This window comes from Oncorhynchus keta, chromosome 22 (genome assembly GCF_023373465.1).
Source record: "Oncorhynchus keta strain PuntledgeMale-10-30-2019 chromosome 22, Oket_V2, whole genome shotgun sequence".
Classification (NCBI taxonomy): Eukaryota; Metazoa; Chordata; class Actinopteri; order Salmoniformes; family Salmonidae; genus Oncorhynchus; species Oncorhynchus keta.
In genome coordinates, this window is record NC_068442.1 from 5,030,974 (window position 1) to 5,051,117 (window position 20,144).

The 20,144-nt window shown below is 42.7% G+C and overlaps 1 protein-coding gene across 4 annotated transcripts in view; it reads right to left on the reverse strand.

Annotated features, from left to right (window-relative positions):
- Positions 1-3,790: 3,790 nt before the first annotated feature.
- The window catches only part of LOC118400956 (copine-8-like), an 81,631-nt gene continuing 65,277 nt past the window's right edge, over positions 3,791-20,144 (reverse strand). For 2 of the 4 annotated variants that reach the window (XM_035798012.2, XM_035798011.2), the window contains exons 11-20: positions 19,885-19,960; positions 19,272-19,328; positions 18,016-18,077; positions 17,456-17,502; positions 17,039-17,220; positions 15,859-15,986; positions 12,047-12,149; positions 10,820-10,877; positions 9,011-9,084; positions 3,791-8,687 (exon numbers count right to left, since the gene is read on the reverse strand). In XM_035798012.2, the coding sequence (XP_035653905.1) occupies positions 8,481-8,687; positions 9,011-9,084; positions 10,820-10,877; positions 12,047-12,149; positions 15,859-15,986; positions 17,039-17,220; positions 17,456-17,502; positions 18,016-18,077; positions 19,272-19,328; positions 19,885-19,960 (994 nt within the window). In that variant the 3' untranslated portion in view covers positions 3,791-8,480. The remainder of the gene's footprint in view (positions 8,688-9,010; positions 9,085-10,819; positions 10,878-12,046; positions 12,150-15,858; positions 15,987-17,038; positions 17,221-17,455; positions 17,503-18,015; positions 18,078-19,271; positions 19,329-19,884; positions 19,961-20,144) is intronic. The other 2 variants (XR_004829144.2, XR_004829145.2) reach the window with 2 other exon arrangements.

The following is a 20,144-nucleotide window of genomic DNA, read 5'->3' on the forward strand; positions in this document are numbered from 1 at the left end:
ATCGCAAATAAAATAAAATAAATATGCTAGCTCTCAAGCTTAGCCTTTTGTTAACAACACTGTCATCTCAGATTTTCAAAAATATGCTTCTCAACCATAGCAAAACAAGCATTTGTGTAACAGCATTTAGCGTTAGCATAGCATTTAGCGTTAGCATTCAGCAGGCAACATTTTCACAAAAACCAGAAAACCATTCAAATAAAATCATTTACCTTTGAAGAACTTCGGATGTTTTCAATGAGGAGACTCTCAGTTAAGATAGCAAATGTTCAGTTTTTCCTGAAAGATTATTTGTTTAGGAGAAATCGCTCCATTTTGTGCGTCACGTTTAGCTACTAAAAAAACCTGTATCCAGGATTGTGTAAATCTATCCGCAAGCTCATTAGCATAACACAACGTTAACTATTCATGAAAATCTCAAATGAAATTAAATCAATATGCTAGCTCTCAAGCTTAGCCTTTTGTTAACAACACTGTCATCTCAGATTTTCAAAAATATGCTTCTCAACCATATCAAAACAAGCATTTGTGTAACAGTATTGATAGCTATTGATAGCTAGCGTTAGCATTTAGCGTTAGCATTCAGCAGGCAACATTTTCACAAAAAACAGAAAACCATTCAAATAAAATCATTTACCTCTGAAGAACTTCGGATGTTTTCAATGAGGAGACTCTCAGTTAGATAGCAAATGTCCAGTTTTTCCTGAAAGGTTATTTGCGCAGGAGAAATCGGTCCGTGTTCTGCATCATGTTTGGCTACCAAAAAAAAACTAAAATTAATTCGTCAAAACACCAAACTTTTTCCCAAATGAACTCCATAATATCGACTGAAACATGGTAAACGTTGTTTAGAATCAATCCTCAACGTGTTTTTCACATATCTCTTCGGTGATATATCGTTTGTGGAAGTGTGCGTTCTCCTCTGAATCTCAATGGAAAATGCCTCCAGTTGAAGATTACGCACCAATTTAGACAAAGGACACCGGGCGGACCCCTGGCAATCTTCCAATGATATGCCTACAAATACGTCACAATGCTGCAGACACCTTGGACAAACGGCAGAGAGCTTAGGCTCGTTCATGGCACATTCACAGCCATATAAGGAGACAATGGAAAACAGAGCCTCAAAAATTCTGCTCATTTCCTGTTTGAAGTTTCATCTTGGTGTCGCCTGTAGCATGAGTTCTGTGGCACTCACAGATAATATCTTTGCAGTTTTGGAAACGTCAGAGTGTTTTCTTTCCAAAGCTGCCAATTATATGCATAGTCGAGCATCTTTTCGTGACAAAATATTGCGCTTAAAACGGGCACGTTTTTTTTATCCAATAATGAAATACTGCCCCGAGAGTCTCAAGAGGTTAACAAAACTATCTTCAAAATTGTTCATATTTCACACACAACGTTGACAGAGACCTCATACCTGTAGTGTAAATACTTTTCAAGTTACAGTTTACACATATCCTATTTAATGACATCACAAATAAAAAACAACATGACATTAGTTTTCTATAGCTCCCCACTGACCATTCCCCATGTTCTTATGTTATAGATATTGTTCCAGTATTCACTTTTTTGAGCGTGTTAAGAGTTTCGGCGGGAAACAGACTGTTAACTTCTTGACGCTACCCATCCCTATCGCGGGATCATTTTCGTCAGCAACTGCTAAATAGCATAGTGCAACAGTCAAATAATATTACAAAAAAAATATTCATATTCATGAAATCACAAGTGCAATATTGCAAAGCACAGTTTAGCCTTTTGTTAATCCACCTGTCGTCTCAGATTTTGAAATTATGCTTTACAGCAAAAGCAATCCAAGCGTTTGTGTAAGTTTATCGATAGCCTAGCATAGCATTATGTACACTTAGCATCAGGAAGCTTGGTCACGAAAATCAAAAAAGCAATCAAATGAACCGTTTACCTTTGATGATCTTCGGATGTTTTCACTCACGAGACTCCCAGTTACACGGCAAATGTTTGTTTTGTTCCATAAAGATTATTTTTATACCCAAAATACCTCCGTTTGTTTGTTTGTCGCGTTATGTTCAGAAATCCACAGGAAAGAGAGGTCACGACAACGCAGACGGAAATTCCAAATAGTCTCCATAATGTCCACAGAAACATTTCAAACTGTTTTGCCCGCTTTGAGGACAATACAGTGCCACTGACACGGCCTGCAACGAAAACATGCGGTCTCTCCTTCACTGCAGCCGAGGTGAGTAAGACATTTAAACATGTTAACCCTCGCAAGGCTGCAGGCCCAGACGGCATCCCCAGCCGCGCCCTCAGAGCATGCGCAGACCAGCTGGCCGGTGTGTTTACGGACATATTCAATCAATCTCTATACCAGTCTGCTGTTCCCACATGCTTCAAGAGGGCCACCATTGTTCCTGTTCCCAAGAAAGCGAAGGTAACTGAGCTAAACAACTACCGCCCCGTAGCACTCACTTCCGTCATCATGAAGTGCTTTGAGAGACTAGTCAAGGACCATATCACCTCCACCCTACCTGACACCCTAGACCCACTCCAATTTGCTTACCGCCCAAATAGGTCCACAGACGATGCAATCTCAACCACACTGCACACTGCCCTAACCCATCTGTACAAGAGGAATACCTATGTGAGAATGCTGTTCATCGACTATAGCTCAGCATTCAACACCATAGTACCCTCCAAGCTCGTCATCAAGCTCGAGACCCTGGGTCTCGACCCCGCCCTGTGCAACTGGGTACTGGACTTCCTGACGGGCAACAACATCTCCTCCCCGCTGATCCTCAACATTGGGGCCCCACAAGGGTGCGTTCTGAGCCCTCTCCTGTACTCCCTGTTCACCCACGACTGCGTGGCCACGCACGTCTTTTTATCTCTAGTTTTAGTGTGTCCAGCTGTCCTGGTCGCCTTCTCTTCATATGGTTGTCTAAGATCAAACAGACTTATGTGTCTCCCCTGTGATGTGATTGATGTCTGTAATCCATCAGTTGGTCATTTGGCTGAACCTCTCCTTTGTCTATCCCTCTGATCTTTGTATGTCCAGCTGGTCTAGGCGTCTATGTGTCTGCATTTTTAGTGTTTCCAGCTGTCCCATACTCCCATCGCCTTTCTCTGCTTCCTGTCCTATACAATAGATAATGCATTTTACCAGAACAGGAAATGAACCCATAAGTGTATCTTTCTCTTGTGTTACTATAATTATGTATATAATTTATTCCATAGTTATTACTGCATTGTCGGAACTAGAAGCACAAGCATTTCGCTACACTCGCATTAACATCTGCTAACCATGTGTATGTGACAAATACAATTTGATTTGATTTAATGTAATTATTAAGGATTGTGGCGGCAGGTATCGTAGTGGTTAGAGCGTTGGGCCAGTAACCAAAAGGTTACTGGATCAAATCCCCGAGCTGACAAGGTAAAAATCTGTCGAACAAGGTTAACACCCACTGTTCCCACTGGTAGCCTGTCATTGTAAATAATAATTTGTTCTTATTAAGCAACATTGATAAAACAATCCCCAATCAGCATAGGAGATCACATTGAAGTAATTGATACAACATTTAGCTGGGAGCTAGACAACACAAGCAGCATCCCAATTCACACCTTATTCCCTACATAGTGCACTACTTTATCACAGACTTGACCGTTCAGCTCATAACACCTCTTATTCAGATCATTCCAACGATAGACATAGAATGGCATTCTCGTTCTATGATTCCTACCACTGCTTCTGAGAGCACTATAGAGTGGCTGTGAATGAATATACAAAAACAACAGAGCACTCACACATTGATAATCAGTCATTATACACTTTATCTGAAGGCATTGGACAATTCCAAGAGTTCAGTGAGATTTTAAGGCAATGTTTGAATAGTATTTCTGAATACACATAATCATGTCATAATATACAATATACCGGTGCATCTCCTTTATAGAAAATGATCCATGCAAAACATGATGCATGCTATTATCTACTGTTAAACATGATGCATGCTATGGTCTACTGTAAAAACAGTAGGATAGTAGTATTATCACAAGCATTCAATTATACATCACTGGAGTATCATAAGTAAACAAAGGTCATGTGTATAAGAATACATGGGCTTTCTGAGGCGTTCTGTTACAGTCAGTCAGCTGACACATTTTGGTTCCCAGAACGTTATGTAAAAAGGAAGAGGGGAACGTCATGGGAGCGTTCTGTTTTAGCTGGGCAGTCACTTGGCAAAGTGAAACGGACGCACATCACATCATTGTCTGCGGGAGGAGGCCGTGTATTCTTCATTTAAGCCGTTTTTTATCCACAGGAAGTGTGTGGTTTGTTGGTTCGCCATGCGAACACTTTTAGTGTTCTGTTCCAATAAATGCTCTATATTGTTTTTTATACTCACATTTTCATAGACTTGATGAGACAGTCTATTTGGTTTCACACATACAGCAGTGTGCGAGCGCAAGTGACAAACCCACCCTCACAAAGCCCACTTTGAAATCCTGCCATTGTTCACTGTGTGTTAAATGGGATTCCCCACTCGTCGGCCGGATATACTCTGAGATTAGCTTCTATTTCCCTTTCCTGAGGGCAAACTCATGAAAATTAGCCTGAAATGTCTTTATTTCCCCAATTTCATACATCTTGAATATAGATCTAAAGTTGACTGAAATGGATGGTAATCCAAGTGGGAGTGCAGTGATATTTCGATATAAAGCTGAAGACTGGCTGTTATAGTTGTTTATCTCTAGACTATTCCATAGCGTGTTCAATAGCGGGAGAATGTAAGACATTTTTATCGTATGTTCCCTTCCTATACCCTCTGCCCCTCCTTTGAATGCATTAATAAATACAGTACCAGTCAAAAGTTTGGACACACCTACTCATTCAAGGGTTTTTCTTTATTCGTACTATTTTCTACATTGTAGAATAATAGTGAAAACATGATGAAATAACACATATGGAATCATGTGGTACTCAAAAACGTGTTAAACAAATCATGCAAACAATGAAATAACACATATGGAATCATGTGGTACCCCAAAAAGTGTTAAACAAATCAAAATACACTTAACCAGCATGGCTACCACAGGATTCTGCAGTAATATGCCATACCATCTGGTTTGTGCTTAGTGGGACTATGATTTGTTTTCAGCAGGACAATGACCCAACACAACTCCAGGCTGTGTAATGGCTATTTGACCAAGAAAAAGAGTGATGGAGTAATGCATCAGATGACCTGGCCTCTACAATTCACCCGACCTCATCCCAATTGAGATGGTTTGGGTTGAGTTAGATCGCAGAGTGAAGGAAAAGCAGGCAACAAGTGCTCAGCATATGTGGGAACTCCTTCAAGACTATTTGAAAAGCATTCCTCGTGAAGCTGGTTGAGAGAATGCCAAAAGTGTGCAAAGCTGTCATCAAGGAAAAGGGTGGATACTTTGAGGAATCTCAAATACAAAATATATCTAGATTTTTTAAACACTTTTTTGGTTACTACAAAAAACACACACTACATGTGTGTTATTTCATAGTTTTGATGTCTTCACTATTCTTCTACAATGTAGGAAATAGTCAAAATAAAGAAAAACCCTTAAATGAGTAGCTGTGTCCAAATTTGGGACTGGTACTCTATGTTCTGAATATAGACGAGTAAAATGTTGAAAGTAAATGTAAAACATAATTTCACTTTGTGACGGACAAAGGCAATGTCGTAAACCAAAAGGTTAACTGAAATATTTCTTGATAATTTTACTGAATATCCTGCCTCCAAAACATACATACACGGGGTTTAGCGGCATGACGCAAAGTGAGAGGTAGAAACAAAAGAGAGAACCCTTCTGAAAATACAAACAACATAATCTCACGGGCTTCAAACTTGAAAAAAGTAAGACGAGTCAGAGGACACACGTGGAAGTGGTGTAACTAACTGGTATGTGTGTTTTTGACTCCTGGGCACGGATGAAGATTCCATTATTCCAAAATCCTTATGAGAATGGCAAATGTGAATGTAACCGACAGAGAGACGCTGTGTCCCAAATTACGCTCTACTCTCTATACACTGCATTACTTTTGACCAGGGCCCATAGGGTGCACTAAAAGTTGTGCACTATGTAGGGAAAAGAGTACCCATTTGTTATGCAGAGAGAGAGAGAGTAAGGCTGGTTGAGTCCCTGCTGTATATGACAGGACCAGACTCTGAAGGGAAGGGAGTCCCCTTGTGAGTCAAGGCAGGCAGACAAGTAAGGTAGCGAGTGGGAAGATTATAGATGGTGAAGGTCCTGTCTGAAAGGGGGTAGGAGGCCCTGAGTGCAGGATTCACTCGGCATGCATACCCCTCTACTAGATATAGAACATGCTCCGTTTAAAAAAAACCCCACCACACATGGGATGTGGCTCCTGGGTCTCTTTGTACAATTGTCGTCAGCATCATCATAATCATTGTCTTCGCTACAACCAGAGACAGAGTGCATCTGGAGTACAAACAAAGAAAAATACATATACAGTTGAAGTCGGAGGTTTACATACACCTTAGCAAAATACATTTTAAACTCAGTTTTCACAATTCCTGACATTTAATCCTAGTAACAATTCCCTGTCTTAAGTCAGTTAGGATCACCACTTATTTTACGAATGTGAAATGTCAGAATAATAGTAGAGAGTGAATAATTTCAGCTTTTATTTCTTTCATCACATTCCCAGGGGGTCAGAAGTTTACATACGCTATATTAGTATTTGGTAGCATTGCCTTTAAATTGTTTAACTTGGGTCAAACGTTTCGGATAGCCTTCCACAAGCTTCCTACAATAAGTTGGGTGAATTTTGGCCCATTCCTCCTGACAGAGATGGTGTAACTGAGTCGGGTTTGTAGGCCTCCTTGCTCGCGCACGCTTTTTCAGTTCTGCCCACAAATTGTCTATGGGATTGAGGTCAGGGCTTTGTGATGGCCACTCCAATACCTTGACTTTGTTGTCCTTAAGCCATTTTGCCACAACTTTGGAAGTAGGCTTGGGGTCATTGTCCATTTTGAAGACCCATTTGCGACCAAGCTTTAACTTCCTGACGGATGTCTTGAGATGTTGCCTCAATATATCCACAAAATATTCAAGCCTCATGATGCCATCTATTTTGTGAAGTGCACCAGACCCTCCTGCAGTAAAGCACCCAAACAACATGATGCTGCCACCCCCGTGCTTCACGGTTGGGATGGTGTTCTTCGGCTAGCAAGCATCCCCCTTTTTCCTCCAAACATAATGATGGTCATTATGGCCAAACAGAGGTCATTTCTCCAAAAAGTACAATCTTTGTCCCCATGTGTAGTTGCAAACCCGAAATCTGGCTTTTTTATGGCGGTTTTGGGGCAGTGGCTTCTTGCTTGCTGAGAGGCCTTTCAGGTTATGTCAATATAGGACTCGTTTTACTGTGGGTATAGATATTTTCGTACCGGTTTCCTACAGCATCTTCACAAGGTCCTTTGCTGTCGTTCTGGGATTGTACTTTTCCACCAAAGTTGAGGTATGACGGCTGCCTGGTCCCATGGTGTTTATACTTGCATACTATTGTTTGTACAGATGAACGTGGTACCTTCAGGCGTTAGGAAATTGCTCCCAAGGATGAACCAGACTTGTGGAGGTCTACATTTTTTTTTCTGAGGTCTTGGCTGATTCTTTTGATTTTCCCATGATGTCAAGCAAAGAGGCACTGAGTTTGAAGGTAGGACTTGAAATACATCCACAGGTACACCTCCAATTGACTCAAATGACGTCAATTAGCCTGTCAGAAGCTTCTAAAGCCATGACATAATTATCTGGAATTTTCCAAGCAGTTTAAAGGCACAGTCAACTTAGTGTATGTAAACTTTTGACCCAATGGAATTGTGATACAGTGAATTTTAAGTGAAATAATCTGTCTGTAAACAATTGTTAGAAAAACTACTTGTGTCATACACAAAGTAGATGTCCTAACCGACTTGCCAAAACTATAGTTTGTTGACAAGAAATTTGTCAAGTGGTTCAAAAACGAGTTTTAATGACTCCAACCTAAGTGTATGTAAACTTCCGACTTACACTGTATATCCACAAGTACAAATCCTCCTCTTCATCCTTAAATTTGTAAACATTTAGAAAGAGACCGTTGGTGAGACAAAAGTGGGGTTGAGAGGAAGAGTAGGGCATAGAAATAAGAGATAGAAATGTATTTCTGAACGGTTCTTCACAGATTGGATGCTGCTCCTGGTTGGTCAGTTCTAGGCACTCACCCACTTCCTGGGTCAGACCAGTAAACTGTGGCCTCTGACATCTCATGGGAAGTCCTTCCTGAGGGACACTTTAAATAGAAGCAAAATGCCTTGCTGTCCTTTCTGCAGAGAGGAAGTCAGAATTCACAAAAGTGCAACAAGAGAGTGGAAATGGCTGTTGGCTTCTTCGGACCGCCATCGTCAAACTCCAGTGAGGAAGAAGAAGCAAGAAAGGAAGAGGCCCCGGAGGAGGCTTAGCCTTCAGATTCGGCTGACCCGTCGGGTGAGGAGGGGGTGCACGGCGGGGACGGGGTTGTCGGCAGGGGGGCAGAGGCCTGGTTTGATGCACCTGGTTCTCATGTAGGAGAGGAACTGGTCAGGGATCTCAGCCAGGACCTCCTTGGCCAGACGGGCCATACTCAGAATGTGGTTCCCCCTGCGGTCGATGTAGTCACGGAACGGAACAAACTGGATGGAGAAAAGGAAGGCGGGTAGAGAGAAAGGACGGAGGAGGTGAGGAGAAGGAGGGGGAACAGGGAGGGCACGAGTACAGTAATTCCGTTAGAAAAAGACAACAATGAATAGAGAGGAATACAACGAATACAGAGGCGGTATAGAGGAGGACAAATAAAGAATACAAGTGAATATATGGGATAATGACATTTACATACATGTACATGACATATTGATTCTAGAATGTAAGCCGAATTCCATTGACACTGAAAGTCCGCTTTAATATATGCTTGAATTCTATAGGCATGCAGAGACGCACAGAGGAAGCTCTATAATACCTGAACAATGTCTCTCTCGGCGAACCTCCCTTGGGATGAGATCCTCTCTTCATCTCCATCAAGCTCAATCATTTCTGAGGAGAAGGAAAGCGAGAGAGAGACACACCGAGAGATGGACAAAGAGAGAGAGAAGCACATCGGTCATCCATGCCCACGTCAGAACGAAACAAACGTTGACATGTCAACATCGTCAGAGCCACGGAGCACGACTCATTGTAGGCTACATCTACTGGACTGTTGTCCGTGTGCACTGACCACACACACACACACACACACACACACACACACACACACACACACACACACACACACACACACACACACACACACACACACACACACACACACACACACACACACACACACACACACACACACACACACACACACACACACACACACACACACACACACACACACACACACACACACACACACACACACACACACACACACACACACACACACACACACACACACACACACACACACACACACACACACACACACACACACACACACACACACACACACACACACACACACACACACACACACACACACACACACACACACACACACACACACACACACACACACACACACACACACACACACACACACACAGTTACAACAGGGAGCCAAGCTAGCGCGCTACACAAGATGACAGTGTTCCTTCGCCTGCCGTGTAGTTTGAGTACAGAGAATGTGTGTGTAGAGTGGTGAAATCCTTGGTTGTAAGTTAACATGGCGCGCTGCTAGGTGACTGAGTGATGCGCGTGTGGTGACGTGCGTGCTGGGATACGTGTAAAGGAAAGCAACCATGTGCAGTGGCACAGGGAGGGACGTCATGCTACGGTGCACATTGACTTTATGAGCGTGATAATGTTTAATACCCATTGACTTTAGAGGCTAATTGCTCATAAGGAATGCATGTGTTTATTATGGAGTGTTTTATGAATTGTAAACATCTCTTTCCAATATTAGGAGAGGAGAGGACTTGATCTGTTCCGAAATAAAGGTGAATGAACATTAGGACAAATTACTGTAAAATATCACATATGAGTATCGTCATTTAGAAAGACATAAACAAAGTGACGGATGGGAAGCAAATGAGAGAGAGGGAGAGGAAGGAAAGGGAAAGGAGAAGAGAGGGATAGCCGGGTGAGGGGCCCAAAAGAGAGGGTGTGGAAGGAGAGAAGCAGAAGAGGGAGAACTAGCCAAATATATCACTAGCCACTTTAAACAATGCTACCTAATATAATGTTTACATACCCTACATTATTCATCTCATATGTATACGTATATACTGTACTCTACATCATCTACTGCATCTTTATGTAATACATGTATCACTAGCCACTTTAACTATGCCACTTTGTTTACATACTCATCTCATATGTATATACTGTACTCGATACCATCTACTGTATCTTGCCTATGCCGCTCTGTACCATCACTCATTCATATATCTTTATGTACATATTCTTTATCCCCTTACACTTGTGTGTATAAGACAGTAGTTTTGGAATTCTTAGTTAGATTACTTGTTGGTTATTACTGCATTGTCGGAACTAGAAGCACAAGCATTTCGCTACACTCGCATTAACATCTGCTAACCATGTGTATGATACAAATAAAATTGGATTTGATTTGATTTGGGTGAGGTGGTGTAATATTGGATTTAATGCAGAGAAGAGATTAGAGAATACACATAGAAACACATATGTATGTACGCACACACGCAAGCACATGCACACACACACACACACGCACCCACCCACCCACATTTCATTATTCCTGTCTTACCATTAAATTCTGCTGGTCCAACTCCGACAATTATAATTGACATGGGCAAAGTAGCTGCCTTTGGATGTGTAGGGGGGAAGAGAGAGAGAGAGAGAGAGAGAGAGAGAGAGAGAGAGAGAGAGAGAGAAAATAGAGAGGAGACAGCGAGAGAGATGTTTCAAAAAAAGAGAGCCTGAGGAAACAAGTTTCTTCTCAACGCCAGTGTCAATAACCATCGTTATCTAAAATCGCCACAGGTTGTCAGAGCAATACTCCCAATGAATATACTCCCAATTCATTTACACTAAGTACTGTAATAGCCTGCCTACTTCTCATATAATGGTACACTAGAGATCGACTGTCATAAGACGGACAAAGTTTTTCAACTTCTGCCGAGACTTTATAGGACTAACTATTTGTGAAAAAGTAGAAGAATCTGTCAAACCTTTGTAGGAGTAATTACTGAATTAGCACCTGTAATTTCATGTATGTACAACTTGTGTCTAAACCCCAGCCAGCCTGACAGCTTATAAATGAAGCTTATTTCCATCCTCTCCCTCAGCGGATGCCTATTGCATTGTGGGTCGAGTGGGTTGCCATTCGCCAAAGGCGGAATGAGAATGATAGATGTTATCACTGTGTTTCATAACTTTTTTATTGCCATTTAGGTGGACATTTAAATTGGCAGAGATATGAGGAACATCTATTTTGGAGGGTTGCTTGGCACTCAATGTTCTCATATCTTACTCTGCAATCACATTACAAGGATGTAGGGAAACTTGTGTAACACAGAGTAGCGACTCTGTTTCTATGTAACACCATTCTGGAATCAGGGCATTCCAAAACAGCATTTAACAACGTAGACAGAAAAACACACCAAATCAGGTGTGTCAAACTCATTCCACCGAGTGACTAGTGTCTGCAGGGTGTTTGGATATTCCTTTCAATGAATCCCGAGACAACCAGGTGAGGGGAGTTCCTTACTAATTAGTGACCTTAATTCATCAAACAAGTACACGGGAGGAGCAAAAACCCACAGCCACCCGGTCCCTCGTGGAATGAGTTTGACACCTGTCCCATAAACAACAACGACGTCAACGTTGGGTCCAACCAACTATATCTAGGACAGTCCCAAGATACACGTTTACAATGGACATGTTTCAAACACATTTGAAGTCCTAGGACTCATTTCCTATGTTTACAGGTCTGGTGGCATACTGGGAAATACTAACGTTGACATGTACGTACGTTTACGATGGACTCCTTGGTCTGGGCCATGTCGGTGATGACGCCGTCCGAGATGATAAGGAGGATGAAGTATTGGGAGCCATCTTTGACTGATTGTGCATACCTGGAGTGGGGGGAGAGAAAGAGAGAGAGCAGAGGAGAGGAGAAAGAGAGAGGTTGGTGGGAGGAGAAGAGAGAGGAGAGCCGGATGAGATGCACTGGGTAATCAATAGATCAACCCATTAAATGTATTTATGAAACGTATTTTGTGTTAGCTATTGACCTCTCTTTCATTAATCTAATCTGCTCTCAGGCCTGGAACTCTAGTCATTTGTTTGGCTGATGTTGAGGCCCATATCTTGACTATAACCCTGGGGGGTGTTCCCCACGGTTTAATAATGTTACCATTGACTTGTTACCAAGTCTTGGGCTTTTGGGCCAATGCAACAGACACGCACACACTGCACGCTCTCTGAGTGACAAATGAATACAGCCATAAGTATTGGGAGAATTACGGTCTCGTCTGACACTGGAGCCGCTTATTTGTGTGAAAATGATTTCCCTCCGTGTGTTTTGGTCACACAGAAGATAAATGAGCTATGAACGGCGAAGCTATTCTTAGGCCACGTGGGCGGACGGATCACACCGAGATAGAGACGGGATTGGAGGGGCGAAGAGGGATGGAAGAGAAAGCTTGTTACAGTCAATCTTGTGTGTGTGTGTGTGTGTATAGTTGACTGGGCAAGATTTCCCAATAGTGAATACCAAGTAGAGCATGTACAGCACAGGGACAATGCACTCTACAGAGAGACACCAAGTCCAGTTTTCTGTTTGGATAAAATGACCATTAATCAACCATGTGGACAAGGCGACGCTCTCCTCGTCTCCAATAGTGTCTGTCTACTGGTCGATGGTACAAAGCCTTATTGGTTTTCAAAACTAACAACTATGCTCTCTGTATGCAACACTGAAATAATAGCTTTGAAAAACATTTCCATTGCATTTCAGACCTGCCACAAAAGGACCAGCTGACATCATGTCGGTGATTCTCTCGTTAACACAGGCGTGAGTGTCGACGAGGACAAGGCTGGAGATCACCTCTGTCATGCTGATTGAGTTCGAATAACAGACTGGAAGCTTCAAAAGGAGGGTGGTGCTTGGAATCATTGTTCTTCATCTGTCAAACATGGTTACCTGCAAGGAAACACGTGCCGTCATCATTGCTTTGCACAAAAAGGGCTTCACAGGCAAGGATGTTGCTGCCAGTAAGATTGCATCTAAATCAACCATTTATTAGATCATCAAGAACTTAAAGGAGAGCGGTTCAATTGTTGTGAAGAAGGCTTCAGGGTGCCCAAGAAAGTCCAGCAAGCGCCAGGACTGGCTCCTAAAGTTGATTCAGCTGTGGGATCGGGGCACCACCGGTACAGAGCTTGCTCAGAAATGTCAGCAGGCAGGTGGGAGTGCATCTGCACGCACAGTGAGGCGAAGACTTTTGGAGGATGGCCTGGTGTCAAGAAGGGCAGCAAAGAAGCCACTTCTCTCCAGGAAAAACATCAGGGACAGACTGATATTCTGCAAAAGGTACAGGGACTACTGAGGACTGGGGTAAAGTCATTTTCTCTGATGAATACCCTTTCCGATTGTTTGGGGCATCCGGAAAAAAAGCTTGTCCGGAGAAGACAAAGTGAGTGCTACCATCAGTCCTGTGTCATGCCAACAGGAAAGCATCCTGAGACCATTCATGTGTGGGGTTGCTTCTCGGCCAAGGGAGTGGGCTCACTCACAATTTTGCCATGAATAAAGAATGGTACCAACACATCCTCCGAGAGCAACTTCTCCCAACCATCCAGGAACAGTTTGGTGACGAACAATGCCTTTTCCAGCATGATGGAGCACCTTGCCATAAGGAAAAAGTGATAACTAAGTGGCTCGGGGAACAAAACATTGATATTTTGGGTCCATGGCCAAGAAACTCCCCAGACCGTAATCCCATTGAGAACTTGTGGTCAATCCTCAAGAGGTGGGTGGACAAACAAAGCCCCACAAATTCTGACAAACTCCAAGCATTGATTATGCAGGAATGGGCTGCCATCAGTCAGGATGTGGCCTAGAAGTTAATTGACAGCATGTCAGGGCGGATTGCAGAGGTCTTGAAAAAGAAGGGTCAACACTGCAAATATTGACTCTTTGCATCAACTTCATGTAATTGTCAATAAAAGCCTTTGACACTTATGAAATGCTTGTAATTATACCTCAGTATTCCATAGTAACATCTGACAAAAATATATAAAGACACTGAAGCAGCAAACTTTGTGAAAATTTATATTTGTGTCATTCTGAAAACTTTTGACCACGACTGTAGATTGATGAGGAACAACATTTATTTAATGTAACAAAATGTGGAAAAAGGGTCCGAATACGTTCACGAATGTGTGAAATGCTTGATAATGTATGTGATATCAACAGACTTCAATATTGACTGGCTTTCATCAAGCAGCCCACTCAAAAAAATAAAAGAAATAAAACTGTAACCAGCGCCTGCAACCTGGTTTGGTTTATAAGTCAACCTACCAGGGTAGTTACAAACAGCACAGGAATTAAATCATGAACATGTATTAATCACATCTTTACTAATCCAGCAGACATTTGCTTTAAAGCTGTATCAAATCCATTGGATGTAGTGATCACAATATAGTAGCCATATCTAGGAAAACCAAAGTTCCAAAGGCTGGGCCTAATATAGTATATAAGAGGTCATACAATAAGTTATAACATTACAATAATATTTGCTGGTCGGTGGTTTGCACTTGACACATTTATGAAATTGCTTAAGCCAGTTACTAATAAGCACCAATTAAGAAAAAGACGGTAAAAACTGTTAAATCCCCGTGGATTGATGAGGAATTTAAGATGGGGAGAAGTATGTCCATAATAAAACACTATCATCGAGGCAGGTCCTACAGGCTCTAGTTTGGTCACACCGGGACTACTCTTCAGTCGTGCAGGTAGGTGTCACAAAGAGGGACTTAGGAAAATTACAATTGGCTCAGAACAGGGCAGCATGGCTGGCCCTTGAATGTACATGAAGAGCTAACATGAATAATATGCATGTCAATCTCTCATGGCTCAAAGTGGAGGAGAGATTGACATCACTACTTGTTTTTGTAAGAAGTGTTGACAAGCTGAATGCACCGAGCTGTCTGTTTAAACTGCTAACACAAAGCTCGGGCACCCATCTATACTCCACAAGACATGCCACCAGAGGTCTCTTCACAATCTCCAAGTCCAGAACAGACTATGGGAGGCGCACAATACTACATAGATCCATGAGTACATGGAACTCTATTCCACATCAGATAACACACACACACACACACACACACACACACACACACACACACACACACACACACACACACACACACACACACACACACACACACACACACACACATCATATATAGTGGTGTAATGGTGTAATAATGTAGTGGTGTAGTAATGTTATATGATGTACTGTTTTATCTTTTGTTTTATGTGTGATGTAAATGCCTTAATGTGTTTTGCCCCCAAGAAGAGTAGCTGCTGCCTTGGCAGGAGCTAATGGGGATCCTTAATAAATACAAATACATGGTGGGTGGTTCTGAGTGTATTGGTGTGTGTGTCTGTGTGTTGTCTGTGTGTGTGTGTTGTCTGTGTGCGCGTATGCATATGTATGTATGCATGTGTGTATGTGTGCAAGTGTTTGTGTGTGTGTGTGCCTGTTGTCTGCCATCATGCGTACGTGCGTATGCATGTGTGTGCGCATGAGTGTGCGTGTGCGTGCGACCTACCTGGCCACGTGGTTAATGACAGGGGAGAAATGTGTGGGTCCATAGAGTCGAACAGACTTGAGGCTTTGGTAGTAAGCCTCCATCACCCCCTCTATCCCACTGCAGTACGGATTCTGGGGGTTCCCATTCTGCACAGACACACAAAGAACAAACAATATAGGAATCAATTCATTGATTATCAATTCATCACATTTATTTAAAAACACAATGCATAACGGCAGTTATCTCAGTGTTTTTACAAAAACCTGACCTATACCCCAAACAGCAAGCAGAACACACAAGATCAGTAAATGCATAAACCCCCTTTTAACTCTGTAGTGTCAAGTAACAACTTTGGGAGAACACCATATAGCCTTGGATTTCACCTTGCAATTATGATGAGATTAACATGCATTTTCTTTCGTGCCAATTGTCTTGTTCACATGATGCACATTGCACTATGTTGTGTACTGTATAATAGAGTTTCCCAGTAAAGTGAAGTGGGAGAAAGCCATCTTGACCCTAGCTGCTTTGGTTGGCCTCCCGTGAGCATGGAGAAGACAGCCACTCTTTGCTTTGCAAATGGAGCTTGGGTTAATTCTGCCTCTCTTCTTCCTCTTCTACTTTATCCCACCTTCTCTGTCCTATACTCCCCATCTCTTCTTCCTTGTCCCTCTAGTGTCCCCTCTCTCTCTCTCTCTCTCCCTCCCTCTCCCCCCATGTATCACCTTGCTAAAAGGCTGACTCAGTAAATCCTTAATGCTTAGATTAACTCTCCTTGAGTATTACCCAACTGAGCAGCTGGAATGGCTGCTGGCGCCCGGGGCTGCATGGGCATCACATCTGGACAGGAATTTATACGGTAGAGGACTGTGTATGCGTTCCAAATGGCACCCCATTCCCTATATAGTGTACTACTTATGAACAAAGCCTGATACTTTAAATCAGAGGATGGGCTCGTTGTAATGTCTGGAGTGGAATGGGCACCATGTCTTTGATACCTTTCCATTCCAGCCATAAGAATGAGCCTGTCCTCTGAATTCGGACCAGCGGTCCATAACCAGGACGGTCGGGAGACTGGCAGGTAAAAAGGACGAAGGATGGAGGGAGATTACGTTTACACTTTGGTCATTTAGCAGACGCTCTTATCCAGAGCGATTTACAGGAAATAGACGGACGGGGGTGTCTCCAGTTTCCTCACCAGAGCGAACTCGTGCGAGACCCGTCCGTCCGGGGGTAGTTTAGCTCCGAAGCCCAGTGCAGGGAACATCTTGTCACTGTCGTAGTCCTGGATAATCTCCCCTACAGCTCTCAGAGCCATGGCGTAGGCATTCAGCTGGTACGGACTCATGTAGTGTAGAGAGGTGGGCTGGGAGGGGTTGCCTGAAATCCAACAAAATACATTACAAATGAGCTCAGAGCTGCTACATCTCTCCTCAGGGTCTACATCTTCAAATTCCTAGCCAAGGCAAGTTCGCATGATATGAAGCAGTCTTGTAACAGAGACTTGTACGGTGTTGTAGCTAGATGGTTGCTAATTCAAAGTTGATGTCAAGAAGGCCTTGCTGCCACACATGCAAGAGGGTTCTCAAGGGCTGACAAGAGCTAAGCTACTCACCATTTGATGCTGTGAAATCAATTGCCACTGTGAAACTAATCTGAGTCCTACAACACAACACAAAACAAAACAAGGAAGATATTAAAACATTTGATTACACCATGACTCAATGTGATCTCACTGACTCAATTCATGGATAAGGGGGTTATAACGGATCATTAACCGTTGTTTCCCGCAACATGAATATAGGCCTATGGGCTGATTAGTAATCCACTCATCTATGAGTTTGTTCCTCCTTTCCATGACCACACTAGTGATGTAAGTGAGCCTAGCGCTCGATCGAAAAGGTTACGGTAGAAATCGTTCCAGTCAAATTCACACATTCCTATTGCTGTACACACATACAGCTGCTTGGAATGCAAAACGAGCAAGTCAAGTTGGGTGGGTGAACAACACAATCAGAAAGCGCAATGTACAATAGAAAGCCTGTACTAAATGATTCCCTTGTAAATGTAATGCTCATCTCGGGATTGTAGACATAAGATACAGAGTGATGGCGTATCCAATGTGTCCCTGTTCAAATAAAACGTGAATGAAAAAATACAACTCGAGAAACGTACCCTCCTTTAATGTAATCCAGGAAGGTGAGTTCCATGTCCACCAGGCAGGACAGAAGGGTTACCTGGCAACACGTCCGGAGGTTACAAGGATACTTTTTGACGTTTTTGCTTATTTTCTACTTTATATGAAGATGATAAGCTTTATAAAAGTGATCTATCCCTTTAAAACACAAATCAAATCTTATTGGTCACGTACACAGAGATTTGCGGGTGTTATAGCAGGTGCTGCGAAACGCTGCAGTAGAATGTCTCCCAGATACAATACAAATACACAAAATCGAAAAAAAAAATCGAAACAAGAAATCAAGAAATGAAAATCGTAGATATATTAGAGTGAGCATGTGTCAGAATCCAGAATATAAATGTGGTGTGTATTGACAGTATATCATTTGGGGGAAAAAAAGAGTATGTATATTAGGATGAGCTATGTCGAGAATACAGTATATAGTGTACATACACAGTGAGTAAACAACAGTATATAAACAGAATATGAGGTGACCAGCATTCATATATATATACATTGGGTGTTAGTCTCAACATGCAGAGCTGAGTACTGGACAGGTAGCCGGCTAGTGATGGCTGTTCAACAGTCTGATGGCCTGGTAATAGAAGCTGTTTTTCAGTCTCTCGGTCCCGGCTTTACCGCCTGTACCGCCTCTGTCTGCTAGATGGTAGCTGAGTGGACAGACCGTGGCCTCGGTGGCTGAGATCCTTAAGATCTTCTTGGCCTTCCTCTGACAGCAAGTGCTGTAAATATCCCATGGTGCTTTTGGCTGACCGCACCACCCTATGGAGAGCCATGTGATTTAGGGCGGTGCAGTTGCCGTACCAGGCGGTGCTGCAGCCCGACAGAATGCATCTGGTGCATCTGTAGAAGTTTGTGAGGGCCGTGCCACACATCAGGATTTCAGTGGAAATACAGTAGTATCATAATTATAACACCTTATTTAAATATGGCACGACAGCAATAGAAGAGTTGGCTGAAACACATACAGTAGAGTACTAAGCTACTAATTCAACTGTGACGCCTTTGAGCTATGAACATGCAAAAAATAAGTGCAGAATTACATCCATAGTATGCATCGCAAGTGGAATCCTACTCCCTATATAAGTGCACTACTTTGACGAGAGCCCAGAGGGCTGTAGGGAATATGGTGCCATTTGAGACACGGCCATACAATCCCACTAAGACACAGCTCGGGTTGAAAGATAGGTGGCCTTTTCAAGTCAAAGAGTATTACAGGGTATCGACTCACTGTTCCCGAGTTGAGGTATTTCTTCTTCTTCTTGCCTTTCTTCTTTGGATTGACCACCTGCAGAGAACAGAACATGGCTTGGTTCACTTTGTTGTGTCTCGTTGATCTTGAGTTGAACACAAAGCCAAGGCAACTGAAAGCCTGACTTAAATTTTTTTTTTTATCAATCAAATTTTGTCAAACAATTTTTGCCCTGGTGGCCACATTTGGTCTTCAATAAGGTCCAGAGGGTTCACTGAAAATTGTTATATTTCCTCACCGTCAAGATTTGCACACAAAAAAAGTCCTCTATCCACCGTTTTGGGAATGTTCAATGCTCCCTGACTGTCCAGCTTTCATCTTGGGGATTTTTAGCGAGTTGGACAGTTTCTACACATTTCGACACAGTTTCATTTTGGTTGTGGTCATTTTAAAGTATAATGAGTTTGTATTTGACTAAAACCACCCGCATGCCTGATTGGACCCCCTCGCGGTCCAGATGTATGACACCCCTCTCCTAGACTCTGCAATACCACCCTGGAAGGCTCAATATTTGGGTAAACACACCCTTGTGGGGGTGTGCGTTAACGTGTGTGAACGCGTGTGTATGTACACCTGCTGCAACATGTCTCACCTCGTAGCTGTGAAACTGTGACTGGCCTCTTGACATCTCTCTGTAGCTGGTATTGAATTCCCCAATGAAGTCATGGCTGGAAGAGTAAACACACACAGTGTCTCACACACCTGCTGGGATTTCTCCCCAGCTGGGATCGCCTTTCCAGGAACAGATCCGATGGTTTAAACATGACTTTTCAAAATGCCTTTGTTGCAACATCGGGTACATTGTTACAAACTCCATCACAGGTTGACTGACACCAAGCCTGCAAGTTTGTT